Source organism: Pseudomassariella vexata, assembly GCF_002105095.1.
Source record: "Pseudomassariella vexata strain CBS 129021 chromosome Unknown BCR38scaffold_8, whole genome shotgun sequence".
Taxonomy (NCBI): domain Eukaryota; kingdom Fungi; phylum Ascomycota; class Sordariomycetes; order Amphisphaeriales; family Pseudomassariaceae; genus Pseudomassariella; species Pseudomassariella vexata.
In genome coordinates, this window is record NW_024467963.1 from 1,915,963 (window position 1) to 1,934,740 (window position 18,778).

The 18,778-nt window shown below is 48.2% G+C and overlaps 6 protein-coding genes across 6 annotated transcripts; 2 read left to right on the forward strand and 4 right to left on the reverse strand.

Moving 5' to 3' along the window:
- Window positions 1-4,459: 4,459 nt before the first annotated feature.
- Window positions 4,460-5,336, reverse strand: BCR38DRAFT_228758 (uncharacterized protein). The gene has a single exon (XM_040854302.1). The coding sequence runs from the start codon at window positions 4,952-4,954 to the stop codon at window positions 4,496-4,498; it is 459 nt and encodes a 152-aa protein (XP_040715119.1). The 5' UTR covers window positions 4,955-5,336; the 3' UTR covers window positions 4,460-4,495.
- A 1,998-nt stretch (window positions 5,337-7,334) lies between these two features.
- BCR38DRAFT_344589 (cytochrome P450) lies at window positions 7,335-7,667 on the reverse strand (the record flags this gene model as incomplete). Its single annotated transcript, XM_040856112.1, has 1 exon — window positions 7,335-7,667. A coding segment is annotated over one exon (333 nt), but the record flags the coding sequence as incomplete, so codon positions are not given.
- A 4,642-nt stretch (window positions 7,668-12,309) lies between these two features.
- Window positions 12,310-13,297, forward strand: BCR38DRAFT_317375 (RTA1 like protein-domain-containing protein; the record flags this gene model as incomplete). The annotated part of the gene is made up of 4 exons (XM_040854724.1): window positions 12,310-12,583; window positions 12,644-12,704; window positions 12,761-13,177; window positions 13,240-13,297. Coding segments are annotated over 4 exons (810 nt in total), but the record flags the coding sequence as incomplete, so codon positions are not given.
- Window positions 13,298-14,351: 1,054 nt separating this feature from the next.
- BCR38DRAFT_458590 (uncharacterized protein) lies at window positions 14,352-15,232 on the reverse strand (the record flags this gene model as incomplete). The annotated part of the gene is made up of 5 exons (XM_040862188.1): window positions 14,352-14,367; window positions 14,456-14,748; window positions 14,807-14,928; window positions 14,993-15,158; window positions 15,191-15,232. 5 exons carry the CDS (start codon window positions 15,230-15,232, stop codon window positions 14,352-14,354), a joined length of 639 nt encoding a protein of 212 aa, XP_040715122.1.
- A 164-nt stretch (window positions 15,233-15,396) lies between these two features.
- Window positions 15,397-15,849, forward strand: BCR38DRAFT_410384 (uncharacterized protein; the record flags this gene model as incomplete). The annotated part of the gene is made up of 1 exon (XM_040858458.1): window positions 15,397-15,849. The coding sequence occupies one exon, from the start codon at window positions 15,397-15,399 to the stop codon at window positions 15,847-15,849; it is 453 nt and encodes a 150-aa protein (XP_040715123.1).
- A 313-nt stretch (window positions 15,850-16,162) lies between these two features.
- Window positions 16,163-18,057, reverse strand: BCR38DRAFT_228838 (uncharacterized protein). The gene is made up of 7 exons (XM_040854303.1): window positions 17,622-18,057; window positions 17,529-17,565; window positions 17,389-17,479; window positions 17,034-17,336; window positions 16,925-16,981; window positions 16,806-16,876; window positions 16,163-16,747 (listed from the first exon to the last, which is right to left on the reverse strand). Exons 1-7 carry the CDS (start codon window positions 17,841-17,843, stop codon window positions 16,302-16,304), a joined length of 1,227 nt encoding a protein of 408 aa, XP_040715124.1. The 5' UTR covers window positions 17,844-18,057; the 3' UTR covers window positions 16,163-16,301.
- Between the last annotated feature and the right edge of the window lie 721 nt (window positions 18,058-18,778).

Genomic DNA, 18,778 nt, shown 5'->3' on the forward strand with positions numbered 1-18,778 from the left:
TGGCCCCACTATCAACATGTCGTCGTTCCCTGGCCATATTAATTACGGCGGTTGCTGGCTGTCCGACAGTCGAACCACTGCTGAAAAATTGGCATGCACGACTATCAAAGCACGCGTTACCTCGGATCGGGTTGAACTTTGGTGGGTCATATTGGTGGGCAACGTGATGATGAAACAAATTACATGCTGAGATCAACTAGGTATCACTGGGTCATGATATTCCAAGTATGTAGGGCTCTGGTAGGCTTGCTGTGACTTTGATTCGCGGGCTCAAACCTCCTTCCTGCCTCGTTACATGTTGTAATGTGATGCAACGTCTTGATTAGCACCCGAGTCTTTTGACTGACATCATCCCTCGTCACACTCGATATAGAGGATGCTTTCGAGCCGGGAGCCCAACAGCTCCGTGATTTGCATTGTCCAAGGCAGAATGTTGTATCAGCCATCTATCTTCCAAGGTTATTCCTATTGGTTATTAGTCGAGTGTTCGAGCCCTTACCTTTTAAGTAACCTCACGTAGCGAACCGCGCAAACAACCTTACGGGCGGTGAATTGTGCAAACATTATTGAGGGCCAGCATTGACTTCGCTTTCTCTCATTTTGTGATTTGGTATTCGATGACGCGAGGGCAGTCGTAAAGTACTTGAGACTCGAATACACAACCCCGTACTCTTTCACCTCCCTTTCAATCCATGCTTCAGCTCAGCAAACTGCCTTCCAGGGAGCTGACACGTTATAAACTAACCTAGTTTATAACCAAACATGAATCCACTCGGTATCTTTGGCCTTCTCGCCTTGGCCTTCAGTAACGTGGTTGTCTGTTAGTTCTCCGCCACCTGCAAAGACCCAGGGCCCGGCATAAAGCAAATAAAGCAATCCGGTCCACGATTTTATTTGTATCAGTGCTACTCAGTAATACGAACGCAATTCCATCTCTATATTGAATTCTCTAAAATAAATTTAAAGTATTTGCTATACTACCCTGCATCTTCATCAGGATCAATAAATTGCAGCGTATCAGACTTCCTATCGTACTTCAAATCGTAATATGTCTATCAACTCTAACCCTTTAATCCGGCGAACTGCATTATATTTATGGAATCGCCTTAATTAGTAATAGATTGCGTATAGAATAAGGTGGTTTACAAGCGACTCTTGCTTCCTCAGCCGCTCCGGGCTTTTAGTTTTGAACCGATCTTTCCTGAACTTTGGCTGCTTCTGCAGCTTTTCTAACCATTTCTTTGGCTAGTTACTTGTATTTCTCGTCTTAAAAACCTTTATGATATTGGATTGCCCTTCCTAGGTGTGTGCGGAATAGGTTGGGTTCGACTACCCACTAGGAATCGTAGAGGGTGGTTTCTCGAATTTGCGCTCTTTCCGTACATCTCCTACCTACGTTAGGCTAAAATCTTTGAAATATATTCGCTTTACGCTGTCTTAGCTTGTCTTCGGGCAGCTCGCCGATAATTGCGTGTGGTCCAGCAACAGCTTTAAGAGGTAACTTGGTCACAGACGTGTATCGGCTGATTCTCGATGTACTCCAATACTTGTATGTAGTTTTCGATGCTGTCGATATGAAATGCCGGCATTGATAAATAACACTTACTGATAGCAGGGGTCACCTATTATCCGCAAGGGTCGGATTAACCTCACCAACCTTATCATCCCCCTTGGTTGGTTAGTGATCAAATTAGTAAGCAAAACGCTGGTGATGTTGACCAACCAGTGATCATGGTGAGGTTGGTGAATTTTTGGTTGGATTTACTGCTAAGAGATGAAGCTATCGTTAACCTCGCCGGCGCGGTTGGCTATAGCCTCCTCTGTAGACTCGTCTGGTTCATCCAGACAGTTATTTTCTTATAACTCTCTCAGCCGTCAGGGCCCTAAGCAGAGTATCTAGCTGCCTTATCAAGGGCGCTGGCTACCTTGGATAAGGACCGATGGGGATAGGTACTCACAGATTCACATCCTATACTTCCGTAGATGGCCTATTACCGTTAACAACCCCTCGGACAAGTAACTGATGGAAACGCGTGCGATCTAACGACGCGATAAGGCTATTCGAGATGGATTGATCTCACGGATTTAAAATAGCGAGCGAAAAATGGCTCTTAATCGATTCAAGCGTCACCTTCTTCCTAGCGATACGCTCTGACCGGGATATACCAACGCGAGTCTGTGCCCTGATGTTGTGCCTCTTTAACAGATAGTCTGTAGCGTTTTGGGTACTATTAACGTTGAAGTTAGCGGGACAGAGGTGCCGAATAGTAACACAACGTTTACGCACCTATCGCCGCTTATTATCCTTCTGGATATCATGGCCATAGGCCTACTCCCACGATGAGACGGCCTTACCACGTTCGGGGAAAGTGAAGCCACGGAAGTACTAGAAAAGGCGCTATTGAGCCTCCGGGAGTACCGGAGTAGCCTTAGCCTTGGCCTGGTGAGATGGCGATGCCACCGGAGTTGGCGTTATAGGTACAAGTAGACCCTCCATAGCATAAGGGCAGCGGTTAAGCGGTAGAGGAATACCAAGATAACAGAAAAGTTTCAAAGTACCAGATATTTTGCAGAGATTTGCAAGATAATACGTCTTACAGGGGATCCTATAGGGCTGGTAGGGACCTACAGCACCTTCAAATTACCCAAACATTCGGCTGTCAGGGACCCAGCACGGTTAAAAGGGCTACTTGAGCCTTGGCAACCGTAAGCCAACCAGGTTGCCTAACCAGGGCCTCTGGTGAGGTTATCATTGGCAAAAAGAGTCCGGAGAATGGTGAGGGTATTGGTGTATATCCACGCCAACCCTAGCTCACCAGGTTGGCATGGTAAGGTCGTTCCGACCCTTGGGTACTTTTGTTAACTTAATTAGGGTAAAGAAGGCTCTTAGTATGTTAGTCTTTCACCCTCCCGGATCGTAAGGTCTTGTGAAGGATCTTGTTGTCCGTTGCTATCATCTTCAACTTAAACCTGCGAGAATTTACTGTCCGTCGTCAATATCGAGGTGGATACCTAAGTTAAGGGCTACGACGGAGATCTGATTGTACGTCTATGTGACGTAGCCTACTACGAGGACATCGTATATAATCTAATATCCCTCCGTCGAAGGAAAGGCTACTAATATTACTACAGCTGCTAACTGTCCACTTTCAATCCGGATATACCAGCGCCAAATACCCTGAAAGGTTTGCCATGACTTCAATGCACCCAGCCGGCGATGTGCAAACAGCCATTTGAGAGAAAGGAATCAAGTAAGATGCCGCAACCAACTAGCTGGTCAGAACCGACTCCATGCTATGCACCCAGGACAGTAAACTGATGCCAACAATCTGACATTGTGAGAAGACGTCGTCAAGGCCGCAGTCTCTTCGATATACTTGTGAGCGCTCCTCAACTGTTTCGGTTCTTCGCTAACAGCAGCTACCCAGAGCATTCCCAGAGTATTCTCCGATTCCCACGTTACGAAGGTTCGATTCCGAGAACGCGGCGGTACCCTGGAACGATTCCTCCGAGGCGTCGACTTTCTTACAAACTTCAAGACAACGCCACCGAGAATAAGCAAGGAAAATGGGTGTTTCACGCTGGCAAGGTTAGGGAGTTTGCTACGATGCTTCTTCAAGGGTTCTAGGATGAAAACTGGGCACTCTTTGCGTGTGGGACGACACAGATATTATGTCGCACCCGAGACCCTCGACAGCAAAAATGACTGTGGTCCTTAAGCCGAAGTTTGGGCACTCGGCGTCACTATACTGTTTGTACTTGAGAGGAACAGTCTTGGTGGGGTCTCAAGATCAATCCCGCCTTACCGCCTGGCATTACTTCGTATTGGGGCATCCCTTTGGGAATCCCGTCACGATTGCCAAATTCCATTGCAACAACACAGTGGAGGGTGGGTGGCTTAGGGCTTGTGGTGCTACAGCCACCAAGACAATGAATAAAAGTGTCAGCCTCAAACTTTGTTGCGTCAGTGCCAATTGGCTACTGCTCGCAAGAATCAGTACGGGAAGAGCATAAAGTAATGGAACAACCGCGGCGTAGTCGAGCAGGCAGCATTGGCGGTGTAGCTTTGGTGGAATCTGACGGTGTGCCCAGTACATAGTTGTCTAGAAGCCAACCTTCGAGCCTGAAGATGACCTGGTCATATTTGACGATGGAAACAAATTGAACCGAGAAAGAAAGAGATTTACATGAAGGCCAAAAAAGATGTTTTATTTTCTTCTTCTATGATGGTTACTTCTGGTTTGAGGCGGGGTTTTGTAGCCCTGTACTTGGCCGTAACTTCCCATCTGAAAGCTTCTCCCAAATAGCAAACATAGCACAGTTGAACATATTACTTAATACAGAGAGCAGAGAGGAGAGGCTTGATGTGCAATTCTCTGTCTATCTATCGATCTTCCCAAATACCATGGCAGTAGTCCGATGAATCCACCGTCTGGCTCCTACATCGACCTGATCTGGTGATATATCCAGGCAAACAACTCGCCCCCAACGGCTACTAGATCCACCGCTGGCCTCCTGGACCCCAAAGCACCTCGTAGTTTCCAGTGCCGTACTCAGTATCCAGCTTCTGCTGGATATACTCCTTGACGTGCTGAAGCTCTGTGTAGTACACGAACTTACTGGCATCAAGGCCCGGGACGGGCGTCAGGACTTGGAGAGACACGTCAGAAATGCTGCTGTTAGGGGTAGTCGTGTGGTCAGAAGCAGGTTTAATACTGCCGCCGCCCCAAACTATGCCTTCAGCGTTGCGCTTAGCATCGAAAAGCAAAGCACCGGAATCACCAGGGCTTGCAAACATGCTAGGTTCCGAACCCCGGGGGACGATACACTTTTCGACAGTCTCGGTAATAAGACTGGTTCCCTGGTACAAAGCAACCATCACCGAGGTCGAGATCTTGGTTCCGACGGTAGCACCAGTTGCGGCGCCAGCCTTAGAGACAAAGTCGTTGCCCATGTAGGCTCCACCATACTCGTCCAGGCTGTTGGCCAGGAGCGTACATGGATCCTACGTAGATAAATTAGTCAGCGCTGGCTACTCTCGGTATTAGCAGAAATCTACATTGGTACTAATAGAACCACGGTTGTTATCCACATGGAAGACAGCGATGTCCAGACGGGACTTAGGGCTCGGACCCGGGGTTGTGTCACCCATGACGCAAGCATACAGCAGCTTGCCAACAGTGCGGGAGAAAGACTCTGTGGTCTGGCGTTCGTGGATGAACTGGGGATTCGTGCTGAGAAATTGATTCCATTGCTCGTGATGGAAGGCGGAGGGCATATCCATCGTGGTGCCAGCGAAACCGTTTTTGTACCAATCTGAATAGAGTATCAGGTATGCAAATGTAGTTATCAGGTACAAATATACTTACCGGGATTCCCTACGTGGCCACAGGTCACGCCGACCAGTTCAGTGACACCGTTGACGCGTACCTCGAGCACAAAGGAGAAAGACCCATACCCGTCGTCACCCTGCCGACCGAGAGAACAGCCCGGGAATAGCGCGCCGGTATTGTACGTATCCTCGAAAGAGAAGCCAGACAAGTTCATCTTGAGAAAGAGGTCGACCTGGTACTCGCTGACTTGAATCATCAAGTGGTCACCAGTGAGATTGCGTCTGCCGAACACGTCCCAAATACCATGGATGATGGCCGTAGGCTTGGTCGGTCTAACATTGCCGGGCAGCACACCTACGAAGCAAGCGACAGTGCTGCTATCATTGGCGATACCACACAGGGCTACCATGGTGAAGGCGACGTTTTCCTTCTTCAGCATGTCCACAACTTCTGCGCGCAGCCCATCCGCCTCCTAGGCAGTGGTATACTGGCTCGCATTGGGAGGGACATCTGCAGGTGTCAGCGTCGTAATACCGAAGGTTGACAGCTTGGGGGGGTTGCTGGCAGCTGATGCTGTCACAAGACAGGCCAGGAAGGTTGGAGTATCGGAACGAATGCGCTCCGTAGGCACAGGAGGAGACATCGTGGTAACTCTGTTAATGAGGACTTGGGGAGATGCAGTCGACAAAAACAAGGTATGAAAGGTTTGTGAAGCTTGGGAAGGTGAGATCAAAGGCTTGTCTAAGATGGAATTGATAACCTTCACTACAACAGGTTCGCGAAAACTTCGGAAGCGAGATTTGTGACGCTCGAGCCCATTTCTGCGCAGTGTGGTGGCGGTTGTGGCGTTAGCCATGATGCCTGGGGTGGTCAACTTGAATACAATTGTGAGGCATTCGTGGCAACAAAGGCAATCTTAATGAATATTGAGGGAGATGAATGAAGAATGTGAATTCCTATAAGGTCCAAATCTATATATGCACAATTTTCAAGTTTATAAGCTATGACCGCACTGCGACTTTGATATCTCGAATGCCCTATTCATGTGGCTGGCTCTTTACATAGTGCTGCCCTAGTATGAATTGTGTGGTTACAGCCCAGCCACATTCTGGGGAAAAAAGTTAATATACCCTGCACAATCCCTGTAAATATTCATTTGCCCCGCAATTTGTGAGACCTCTCACTTGCCTTCCCAATCCATCAGTCAAGCTATTCACGTGAGCGTCAGCACCTTCTCACATTATGTCCAGTCTCACCACAACTAGAGCATCACAATTGTAAGCTCTGTAGAGGGCGGCGGACATCCCCCTTTCTGATCCTCTCTTTGGCAGGGCGTCCTCGAGGGACTCTAGTAACTGGAGGGTTACAAGGGTCCTCTGACTCGGGCTTGAGCTCAGAGACTTTAATAGCTGGCATAGGGCTATCATAGGTAGCAGCCCAAACTATCGGAGAGACATTCTGGTAGATAAGGGGTTATAGCGCCCTCTTTTGCTAGTAATCCGGCAATAGCATGCCCGCAAGGTATTCCATTACTTTGATACCGGCGGCATGAACAAGTCCCTGCTGTCAAGTTCACAATGCAAATAACGCCGTCAGGCTGTACTACTCTTGCTTCCGTTGGTGACGAACACTGATCACGATTGTAGCGACAATACGGTCTAATCAATCTCACTTAGACATAGAGAACTTTTGCCTTGCAGCTCCGCTGCGACTATGCTCCTTATAGACAATGTGAATCTGCTAGGTATCCTCAAGAGGGGAATAGGTTGCCCGCCAGCGCCACACACAGCCGTCTGATTTAGACACCCAAGAGCCACGGGTCTTATCTAGCCGCTCAACCCGATCAGCGAATCTCTCGTTCGCCGCCTGGTTCATTCCCAAGCAGATGCGACTGCCCTTGCCAAAGGCCACGATGTATTTGTATAGCTTTTTTCCCTCGCCACCAAATCAGCATCCAGGTTAAAATTTGTTGCTATTAAGAAGATTGAGCTCTTTGTGATGTTACATCACGCTGGTCATGCCAACAGATGTCTTTGGCGGGACCAACCAACTTCTGCCTGTCGTTTGGTTGTCATAGGTCAAAGTTCCATTAGGGTTAACGCGGAATTGTGGATCGGAATTGCCGTAGACTAATCGAATACATTGTTTGATGACAGCCGTCAGGTAAGGAAGGCTTTCCAGCGTTGCAAGCGGGACCTTACTGACGTCGTCGACTGAGGTCATCACGCTATGCGGCTCTTCCTGGAGTCTTTGAAGCACATCCGGATTATCGACCATCCAGTAGATCAAATGCTCCAAGATTGATGCTGTGGTCAGTGTGCCAGCCATGAGTAACGTCGGGCGTCTTATCCCAGCCGCTCTACGGACTTCGGGTGAACATAACGGAGATGGGAAGGTACGGCCAAGCGTAGGGCTACAAAACCCCGCTTCAAACCAGAAGTAACCATCATAGAAAAAGAAAAAAAATCTTTTTTTTGGCCTTTATATAAATCTAGCGGCTTGTAAGATCGACACAATACTCTCTCCCGACCAACCAACCTCTGATATCATATCTCGGGTTATCCTCTTCTGATGCGTGCACAAGCCAAGTACAAGATTCAGGCGTTGTAAAAGCGACTTGGGTACTGCCACCAACGCGTTGTTGAACCAGAGAATGCGCTTCAAAATGTCGTAAACCATGGCGCCTGACAAAGAGGCATCGCATTCTGTTAAATCAAAGTTAGGAGTCTCTGAGTTTTCCCTGCGTTAGGTCATGTTTTCCAAGTTCTCTCTTGCTTGTCTCGATTGGAGCTGCTTACCAGTTTTGTAGGCATGTCGTCCGAAAGAGAGCGTTTGAATCGGCAAATTTAGTATATAAGTTTAGTAGCTTGGCAGGCAGCATTATGGATGAGTTGAGCAGCTTACACGTACACAGAATCGTGGGAATAACTTCAAGCCGCTTGCTAATGGAGAATCCCCACCTATAAATTGAAAATATATGGGAAGGTTGTAATGCAACGACTGATCACCACACATCATGCTAGATCAATCAAGGTTAGGCCACTGTGAAAAGCGGTGGGAAGGGTACACTTACAAAAGATGAAACCGCAGCATAACACGATAGTGCTATTCCTCAAGATCCTATAGACGACCAACGCTTGGTCTCCCTGGTACCACTCGTTAATGGCGAGTGCAACCGACGTAACAAACCAGCCCACCAGTATTCCGATGACGTGGACGAATTTCATGCCTTCGAGAGACCTCCCCACTGAATCACCAGAATGAAACAAACCAGCGAAGCAATCAGTAGCACAGTCCCCACGGGATCGAATTGCACAGCGATCTTTCCCCAAGACTACTTCCCATGCATGCCCTTAGAATGGATAGGAGTCCGGAAGAATAATATGAAGCAAGCAAACACCACGCCGCCAATGGGTAAGTTGATATAGAAACACCACCGCCCACTATAGCGCTGATGGCGGGCACTCTGGCAGGCGTGACTATGAAACTAACAATGGTGTAGCATCCTCCTGTTACCCCGGCGGCGCCCACGCCTTGGACCGCGCACACGACGATGAGGGCGAGGGAGCTGGGCGCGATGTCGCAGACGAGGGGTCCGATTTCCCAGATGGCTACGGAGCATAGGAACGACCATTTCAATGGGAAACAGACGTATGCTTTACCCCAATGAGTTTGAAAAGCGGTGAGGGTCAGCGCGAAGGAGGGTCCGTACCAACCGACGTCGGCAGTGGAGTAAAATTCGGTGGTTATGCTAAGGGCAGCTGTACCGATGATACTCTAGAAGAGAAGTATTAATGCGTTAGTCCAAAGCATTCCGAGACGCATCAATGGCTGTTTGGAAGAAGCCAGAAAAGATAGAAACACAAGGGACAAGATTATATCATGTCGAGGGCGCTCTGGGATGGAAGTCAGCAAGGGATTATGTCAATGACATCTACACGGGGTACGAGACATACCAAGAAGAATGAAAGTACTAGACCGACGAGGATGATGTTGAGCCTAAGATCTGTCAGTACTGGATTTTGGCGGGATCCTATTGCGCATCCGGTTTCTTTCCAAGGTCTGTCGCTTGTTTTTCCATTGTCGCAGTCTCTTGACTCGAATTAGGTTGACTGAATGGAGTAGGTTGGGAACCTATCTTTGCTCTCGGTAGTGATTGCCAAGGAAGGAATGCAAGTGTGGTTCTTCGGTGCAAATGACTCGTTCAATTGAAGACTGCCCAGCTGGTGTGTACATCTGGATGTTGAATGGACTTTTGAGAGGAGCTGCAGTGCTTCAAACGAATAAATGTTCCTAAATGAGGAATGCGAGCCCTTAGGATTGGTAATACACACCTCGAACTGTCGGGTATTTTCTGAGGAATGTAATGGTGATGTCGGTGCCAAACATGAAGCGTTTACAAATCCCGATTCATTTCATAGCAGAATGTCTAGTAGTTCGAGCTTTGTCCCGGAAAACTTCGAGTACTTCTCATACGAACAAAATGACCAAGGCGGTCGGGTAATTTTTACTCCGGCAAAATGCAAGCTACACTCTGCAGTCTCAGTCTCAAATAAGACCGTTGCCACACGCAAAGGAGGTACCCGGCGTGTGTACCTCAGGCGGTTGCCATTGACCAAAAGGAACCTCCGAGCCAGCCAATTGACCATTTCGAGGCTCCTGGTTGTCGGTGTCGAACTTCGCCATACCTCTTGTCTAAGCCGCTGCAGGTGATACATTAGTGCAAATGCGGGTTGAGTACTTTCAGATCAGCGCAGTCAGCTGGCACCAGCAAGAAAAGCGTAGATAAGTACGGAAGGTACCATAATAGTCACATGAATTTGCACGGGTCTGCCCAGAGCCAAACGCCGTCCAAATGCAATTTTCGATACGTTTCTTGATTCTTTGAAACCCCTTTGCCTCTGAAAACATGGTAAATACCGAATACCCTGATTCCCTTGACTGTCAGCCGTTGACCTATCATAACGAGGACATCTTCCAAGGCTTTGATGATTGGTCTATAGATGCGTTTCTCGAATCGCCTACAACTTCTCATAACTATGATCATTGTTTGGTAGATACCGAGTACATACACACAGAACTCCAAAAGTGTGTAGACCAGGTGGTGGCAAGAGTCTCGGGCTGTATACCACCACGGCTGGATCAGGTAAAAGAGCACAACCGTAAGGTCATCGACAAACTCACGGCTCTATATATTGCTTCACAGGGGATACGACAGCTGTTGTACTTGGTTCGGGGTCACGCCTGTGTCCATCTACGTCGACGCTCAATTTGGACCGGGGGTGCAGCGGTAGTAACAAGAGATGGTGTGTCTCGCAGTCCACACGCCCGAAACTGCGAGTGCATCAATCCCGAATACGTCAAGTGTGAGCCCACCGTATCCATGACAGAAATGCGAACATGTAGCTGCATGTAGCTGCATGTAGCCATACTCGACCAGTGTACTCACGACTACACAGGGAGCTCGATCTGGAAGTGACTGCCTTCGAACTCAATCCCATGGCCACGGAAGCCCTTCATCTGATGGGCTTAGAGGCGGTTCAAAGCTAGCTAAGAAGTTGCTGCTGATTGGCAACCAGGAAGCTAGAATACAAAGTCGCAGAGATTGCCGCACAACTGAAAGCTCCAGAATCTCATAATAACTTCAAAATTCCCACCAGTTTTCAAATGTGTCGCAGATCACCGACATTTTGGATTTCCTGCTGCTGATTCTGAACCTGGGCTTAGCGATTGAAAGCAGTGCGCTCCTGGAGTAAAACTTCAGGAGTAGGAAAATAATCGCCCTTGCATACTTTTATCACACTTGCATGCTTGCAAAGGACAACCCAGGGCTATTTCTTTCGTGTTATGACGAACAACCGATACAGGGCGGTCCGATGCTGCATCAAGGTGGCAACAAGTCAGCCGTGCAACATCGCTTTGCCGACTTGATCTTTTCTCGGGCCCAAAACCAGGGTGAAATGCTCTTGGCTCGTCCCTTCAACAAAGGCGATGATGTAAAGAGATGAATTGCAAACATATTGATGTGGAGGAAGATTGGCAAGAAATGGGCGCAGATGATCTAGCGCTTTGGCTGTACGATACTTCGGCTACTGCCTACCAGTTTCTCGGAGGAGTAAGTCTTTAGTAACCCAGTAGTTAGGGATCATATTTTAACATATGAAAAGCTAGCGAGTTGCCCATGACGAAGTCATTGCCTGTGGCTTGGACCTGATCTATGGTGGACTCAAGCTATATCGAGCTGATAGATAGAGTGCGAGATTACGGCAAGTTGACGGAGTTTATAGAACATCCCGTCTCATGTAATTTACACTGGATGAAGCATAGCCACTTCCCCGTTTCGCGTTCATGCCTTACTTCAAGCTGGGCCTGACATGGACCAATCCCCATCTAACAAGGTATACAAGGCTTAGCGCTTCGGCTGACGCCAAATCTCGTCCTAAATGGCATGGGGGCAGACTTTCAGCCTCACAGCCCGAGGTAAGATGGGAACAGAGGACGCATATCTGAAAGGCTATTTCAATACCTTGCCGGCATAATCCTTGGCAATCCGGCAAGAAGAATGAAGACATACGAGCGGACCAATAACGGTGGTAGAGGCGGTGCTGCGCTTACCACATAGTTGGAACGCGTAGCTCCAGGGCTTGTAGGATCTATGCACTTGTCGTCAATTAACTTGTCATCAATTAAGAAGAAAACCCATCAACGCATGAAAAGTTGAGGTTGCCTAAATACTCATGGTCTCCATTCATGCATACATACATATTTGACATTGCCAGCTTCTCAAATTCAAGCGGACAACTTCTCATGATATCTCGATTAATCAGTCTCTCAGCAACCCCAACTTCACCTACAAGGGCACGCCAAATACCTTCTTCGGAAACGGTGTCCTGTCACCATCCTCATTCTATTACGAGCTAGCTGCAAACTATTCGCCATGGTTTCTCAACTTTCCCCTGAAGTCTACCAATGGAATATTGGGTTTGGTCCCAATTCCAATTGTACAGTCGATATATGTCCACTGGAGATGAGCGTAACAGGTTACTACCCCAGTCTTCCCGTCAACATCATTTTCATCGCTCTCTACGCCATAGCTATGGTCATCCACCTCATTATTGGCTTTCGTTGGAAAACTTGGTGGTTCATGAGCTGTTGCACCCTCAGTACCATTAGCGCAATCGTCGGCTACGTTGGCCGAATCCTTATGCATTACGACCCCTTTGGCTTTTTCCCCTTTTTGATACAAGCTGGTGCGTTCAATCTTCCTCTGTATTGGTCCCCCAGCATAGTGAAGCTGAATAATGTCACAGTCTTCCTCACAATCGTGCCCGTCTTCTACTGCGCTGCGATCTATGTTACCCTTGCCCTGGCGTGAGTTTTATCTGCCGCATTAAAACATCTCGAAACCACTAACAAAAAACTGCCAGCATAAACAACCTCAACACAACCCTCTCACGCGTCCGACCTAGCCTTTTCTACTGGATTTTCCTCCCAAGCGACCTCATTGCCCTCCTGGCCCAGATCTCCGGTGCCGCCATCAGCGCTACATCCTCGAGCGGTTCCCTCGGCAGCACACTGTCCACCATCGGCTTGAGTCTCCAGCTGGGTACCGTCTTGCTCTTCAGTATCTGTTTCATCGACTTCGACATTCGTTACTTCCGCTCGCCCAGGGGCTGCACCGAGACCAGTGCCCACGATACCCGCCTGCGCTTCTTTTTTGGAGCTATCATTATCGCGCTGCTGCTCACGGTTGCGCGTTCGGGGTATAGACTTGCAGAGTTAAATCAGGGGTACTCTGGGGAGTTAATGAAGGAGGAGGCCTTGTTTATTATGTTGGAGGGATGGTAAGTCCATTGCTCTTAAATGCCGTGTTGATCTCGGACTGACTTCTTTTGTTATAATGCAGTGCTGTTGTCCTGTCGGTTTTTTTCCTAGGCATAGGCCACCCGGGCTTCGTCTTACGTCCCGAACAGAAGTCTTACAAGCGTATTGATGAGAAGACCAGTGAATTGGAGTTTCAGTCCCTAAGTTACGACCGGGCAACTACTGGCCGAAATCCCGTCTCACTGACACAAGAGCGTGGTGGTTTTGAAACAGTTGGGGTAACTAAGGCTTTCATACAAGGCCCTAACTATTATGAGCATTAGTTCGAATCAAACAGGTCATAGATATTAGTGGGTTTGCTTTTTACTACACTAAAATAGAGGACAGGGGGTTTCAAGGGTATTTTCGGATGAAAATGTGCAATAAGTCTGTTTCTAGAAGGTTCTGTTGCAGTCGAAGACACACTCTTGATAAGAAGAGGTGCAGAGAACAACAGCAGAGAACAAGAAATCAAGATAACTAGAGAGGGGGGAGTTCTTTTGGTTTTAAAGTTGTTCATGATTTGTGCTTGTTGAGGTACTTCTGTGATTCAAGTCGATCAATCCAAACCTATTGATGCTTTATCTATTCTTGATCCATGGAGATAATTCCGTTCAAGGACCTGTTGAGGCCCAGTCGATTATTCGAGCCTACTAAGGCCTTTCTATTGATCTGTTAAAGCGACAAGGCTCTTGATATTCCATGTTGTTATCCGCCCGGACAGCAGATCTTATTGAATATCGTGTTGTCGTCTCCATCTTCACCTTAACCTGAGGGCTTTCCTGCCCGTCGTCAATACATAGTGGGATTTTGTGTTGTTGGAGTTATTACCTCGGTCTATTAAGGAATATTGGGCTGTCATTTAGCTTTAATCTACGCAGGATATCTGCAGGGACTACGAACTACTACTTTCGAAAGACTTTGCCGGTTTAGGACTGCCATGGCCCCTGAATACGACTCCTTTCGAGTTCAAAAAACACAACTCATGTAAAAGCACGAAGTGGAAGCATGCCCTTCATTATAGATTTGGTCACTCGAGGGTTCAGCGTCATGATATTAGGGTGCGGGTTTGCCGTCCTTAACTACTTTCCTGTTAGGAGAAGAACATAATTCTGGAGGGTATATTGGGCTTGGAACATATACGAGCAGTCGTCCTTAGTCCTCCACTACCCTACAATGCTTTCGTGTGTTCTACGTCACTGATCACAGTGGGCTTCTGTAGACTTTCCTTTCGCAATTTCCATAATGATCTCTCACACCTCGCCGGCTGGTCCAGAAACGGGCTATGTCCCGAGTCCATCCTTTTGACCGGGAAGTGTAGACCAGGCGTTTTCACAATCATCTCTTGCGCCTTCGCTGACATGCCCAAGTCTTGCGTGCATATTATGTACGCCTTGGGGATAGTCACATCGGCCACAACAAAATCGAATGGCGTTTCCCAAGTATCTTGTGAACTAGGAACCATCATGTTGTAGTATATGTCCCGATCACCCTTGGGGACGTCGGTGTAAAAGAGGTCCTTGCATTCCTCTCTGGGAATCACCAATTGGTTCTATGAAGTTACTAATCTCCGGTCTGGTGGAAAGCTTTATGGATTGAGTATGACCGACCTTGGTGTAAGGCTTTGTAGTTTGAACGATGTCTGGCCATGCACCACGATACATCTCCAACAAATCCATGCCCCTCTGGGGCACTACAAAAGCAGCCAGAAGAATGAGTTGTGAGAAGCCCCCTTTTTCCTCGAGCAGCACGCTGCTCAGTGCCGTGATCCTTGGTAGCGACTGCTGCTATCACACCACCATAGGAATGACCAATCAAAATGATCTCCTTCCCTTGCTCGAAAAGGGGCATGGCGGTGTCATGGATGCACTTGACGTCGGCCTTCCAAGTGATGCCCGGTGAACCCTCGCCTAGAGTTGGAGGCAAGGGGCATACGTACTCGTACTTGAACTCAAGGGCCAACTTCTCGTAAAAGTTGGGCGGTTGAAATGCACCAGAGACAAGGAGAAGACAGGTTTGTTTGAGGTTTGTGCCATTGCGCACACTGGAAATTTAAATGATGGACTTTGCAACAGAGAGATGACAGAGACATAGAAAAGTGGGCAAGTTAGGTCGCGTCTGGGTATTAATGAGAGTTGGTGACTGGCAAGACCGGCCAATCTGTACCTTCAAGGGGAATCAACCAATGAGCTAAATCAACATGACACGGACAAAATCTAGCGTTCAAGCTGACATAGTAGTTTTAATGGTTCCATGTTCGACATGGAACATTATTGAGCCGTCTATTGGTATTGTCTGTGCCTGCTTGCCAACCATGCAGCCCTTGCCCCGTATCATATTAGGAGGCCTGCTCATGATTTCCGGAAAGATAAAAGACGGTCAAGATGACTTTGACACCATCAAAACAATCAGCCAAGTTTCTGTCCGACCGTCTTACCGGAAGAGGCTGAGTAGGATGAAAGGCGACAATGGTACTGGACTGTTCGGGCGTCTGAAAGACCGTGAACTTTCGAGGGCGATGGCCGGGGATTTGTGGCCCAATGAGGACCACAATGAGAGGAATTACAATGCTAGGGGGCAACATGCACCGAGTGAGCAGAGTGTTGAGGTCCCCCTTGAACCAATTTCAAGGAGGCACACAGCCACCAAATGACATTCTTTCATAGTTAATGTTCAATGGAGTTACAATTCGAGGACCGGAAAGGCAAGGGGGGCGCTTGCTTGTAAGAGAATGATCGTATACTTACAAAGTTTCTAGCCAATATCTTCAACTGCCTTGGAGAAACAACGAGTTTTGCGACCAAATCTGTATCTGCGATCTGTAACATCGGCAAGTGGCCGGTATTATCGACAACAAACAGAGTCTTCGCGTTCAAAAAGGCATGAGGGGCAAAAGATTTTACGGCTGAATCAGGCGATGGTGCCCTTCAGGTTCTTTGAGTGAAATTTATTAGCTACCGTAATACACGAATAAACTTCAATGTGCAATCCACAAATGAACTGTGGACTACTGAAACCGAAATGATACAGCCATCTGGTTCTCTCATAGTGCTCTGTCCCCTTTTCATCATGAGGTTTTGCCCGCATATTTTGCCCGCATGCACTCTATTGAGACGTGGAGTTGACATAGTAGGATGACTTGCCGCCCTCCAAGCCGTCTTCTTGTTCATCTTGGCGACTAAATCTGGTCTCAGCAAAACCATACTCTATTGCCACTTCCACTTCCTTTGTGACTTTAATTGCTCGACTGCTCCTTTTGACGATCACATCCTGACTGTCCGTGGACTCGTCGTCTCTATCGAAGCTGGCATACGGCCCCGTGGGCCTTGGCCCTCGATCGATGGACTGGAGCTCACTGGCGTGGGTCTCGTGAGTGCCGGTCGTCTTGGAACCTGTTCTGGACGTGCTGAAGTCCGGCGTACGTCCCAGCACCCGCACGCAGAAGGTATTCCATGCCTCTTCGCCGATTTTCAGAACCGTTGGTATGCAAGAAGCAATGGTCGCAAAGTCAACCTCGAGTTGGGACACAATTTGACCGGTGGATGTCGAGTCTGTTTTCACATTTATTAATACGTTGGGAGCTCGAACAAGGGGTAATGGTACGCTTACACGTGAGATCTGAAGGGCTCTTTGCAGCACGATACAGGCTCCACAGTCGCACTGCGCCCAATCCTGTCTCACTGCATTTTTGTCAACTTCTGGAATCAAACGGAAAGGGTCGTACTCACGCTAGAGCGAGAACAGTCATGACAGTCGCGATAGCATACTTCCGCTTGTAGGATATACTACCTTCATATTAGTTCAAGCTGACGTGAAGCAAAGGAGAGGACTGAATACTGAGCAAAAAGCCACCACGGCAAGATGGCCATGGCGAGTGTCGCCGAGACGTTGATGATGGCATGTGCGTACCAAAATGGCGGCAGGTAAAAACAGTGAGATTGGTCCACCGTCTTGTTCCAGTTGCTTTCCAGTTTGGTGCCGCATTGAAACACCGCCACGAGAGAACATGCCAAGCAGTATAGGCCCATGTATGTGGCAAAAGCCTTACAGACCAAGTTGAAGTTGGGCTTGTGGGGCGTCGATATGGCGAGGAACAGAAATACGGTGGCCATTTTGGCTATGGCCGAACAGAATTTGTACCTGTTCAAGCGTCAGTGAGTCGGTGGTAGGAAAAGCGTGGTGTGTCACTAACAGTACTTGATATATGAAAAACATTTTCAAAACAGCGTGTATCTGTACTATACTGAGTTGTCGGACGTGTAGGCCTTGACCCCATTGGACAGCTATGCATTGTGAGTCTCGTCCCGCAGGATTAGGTGTTCTAGGACTGACCATTCATCTGGACAGCCGTGAGAGCAACGGCGCTGATCTTTGACCACGATGGTTAGCGCACTCAGGTGGCGGGGGCAAGAGGGCAGTAATTACATAAGAGAGTATAATGGTGCCGTCAGACACCAACATCCAAAATCGTGGCTCTCGGAATGTAGCTTTGGTTGATTTGTCCGGTGCTTTGTACCTGTATCGACCCCAAAGTCTCATCGCAACAACCGCTGTCAGAATGACTAGCATCACAGCACCGACGACTTGAATGCCAAGCCCCACGGGGTTCCTCAGAGTCGGCGGGCTCGTCGAAGCGTTTACCATCATGGAGGTTTTCGAAGGATCAATGAGTGTTAGTGGATGAAGCAAGCATGGAGGGGATCGTCACTTCTCCATATATGGTGAATCTCGCCCAGGAAGACCGTTGCATTGCATCAAGGCATGTTCGTCCTCGCCACTTTGAACATGCATCAACCTGCGATGTGATACAATGGAATATGTGTCAAGAAAGGCACAATCGCTTCAGGGGAATTCGAGCGTAATTGCTTGACCAGCTACCAAGGAACTGACCCGGCTGCGTACCCGTTGGCTTGTGTGCGGTATTTTGCGACCGAGCCAGCCTTCCAACCCAGTCTATTACCACAGATCTGGACTTGTTATGGTGTGGCTGCACACTGGTGCTGCAGAAAAAGAATCCATGATAGATTACATGAGCGGCAATGTTCTGGAGTATGGGCAAGGGGCAGACTTCTCACGCTAATGTCGCCGCGCACCCTGCAACATATCTCTGCGGTTCAATTTGTCAAGTGCTATTTGTTTCACGACGTCCTTGGGGAAACCCACCCAAATCTTGGACTTGTCATCCCCCGCAGCGAGACTCGAACATTGCCTGGCTAATCTGAAACGATCGCATAAATGCACGATATACTCTGATTGATTGGTTAGCTGCCTGCCGCGTAACCGCTGACTTGGATGTGTTTTTCTGCTTCTCATTAAATCATAACAGCGACATGGTGCCATTGACAAGGTCATGAAATGGGACCGGGTACACGCCAGGACTGTGCCTCGTTCCACGGTAAATGATCCCGGATAGCGATATGTACCGGAGTGTCTGGCCGGACACGGAAATTAGTTCACGGTGCGGAATTCAGAATTCCCCGAATTGCGGCAGATATCACTGAGGACAACATTGCATCAAGAGTAAATTATCAAGGAATCAGGCTTGATTCAGTGTATATCGGAGATCCTAATCCTAATTCCAT

Bases quoted from the DNA above. Each gene is read 5' to 3' on its own strand.
- BCR38DRAFT_228758 (XM_040854302.1), bottom strand. From the start codon at position 4,954: ATGGGCAACGACTTTGTCTCTAAGGCTGGCGCCGCAACTGGTGCTACC.
- BCR38DRAFT_228838 (XM_040854303.1), bottom strand. From the start codon at position 17,843: ATGATGGTAAACGCTTCGACGAGCCCGCCGACTCTGAGGAACCCCGTG. The intron at 16,982-17,033 runs GTATTCAGTCCT...ATATGAAGGTAG, and splicing joins CCGTGGTGGCTTTTTGCTCA to TATATCCTACAAGCGGAAGT. The intron at 16,748-16,805 runs GTAAGCGTACCA...ATGTGAAAACAG, and splicing joins GAGCCCTTCAGATCTCACGT to ACTCGACATCCACCGGTCAA.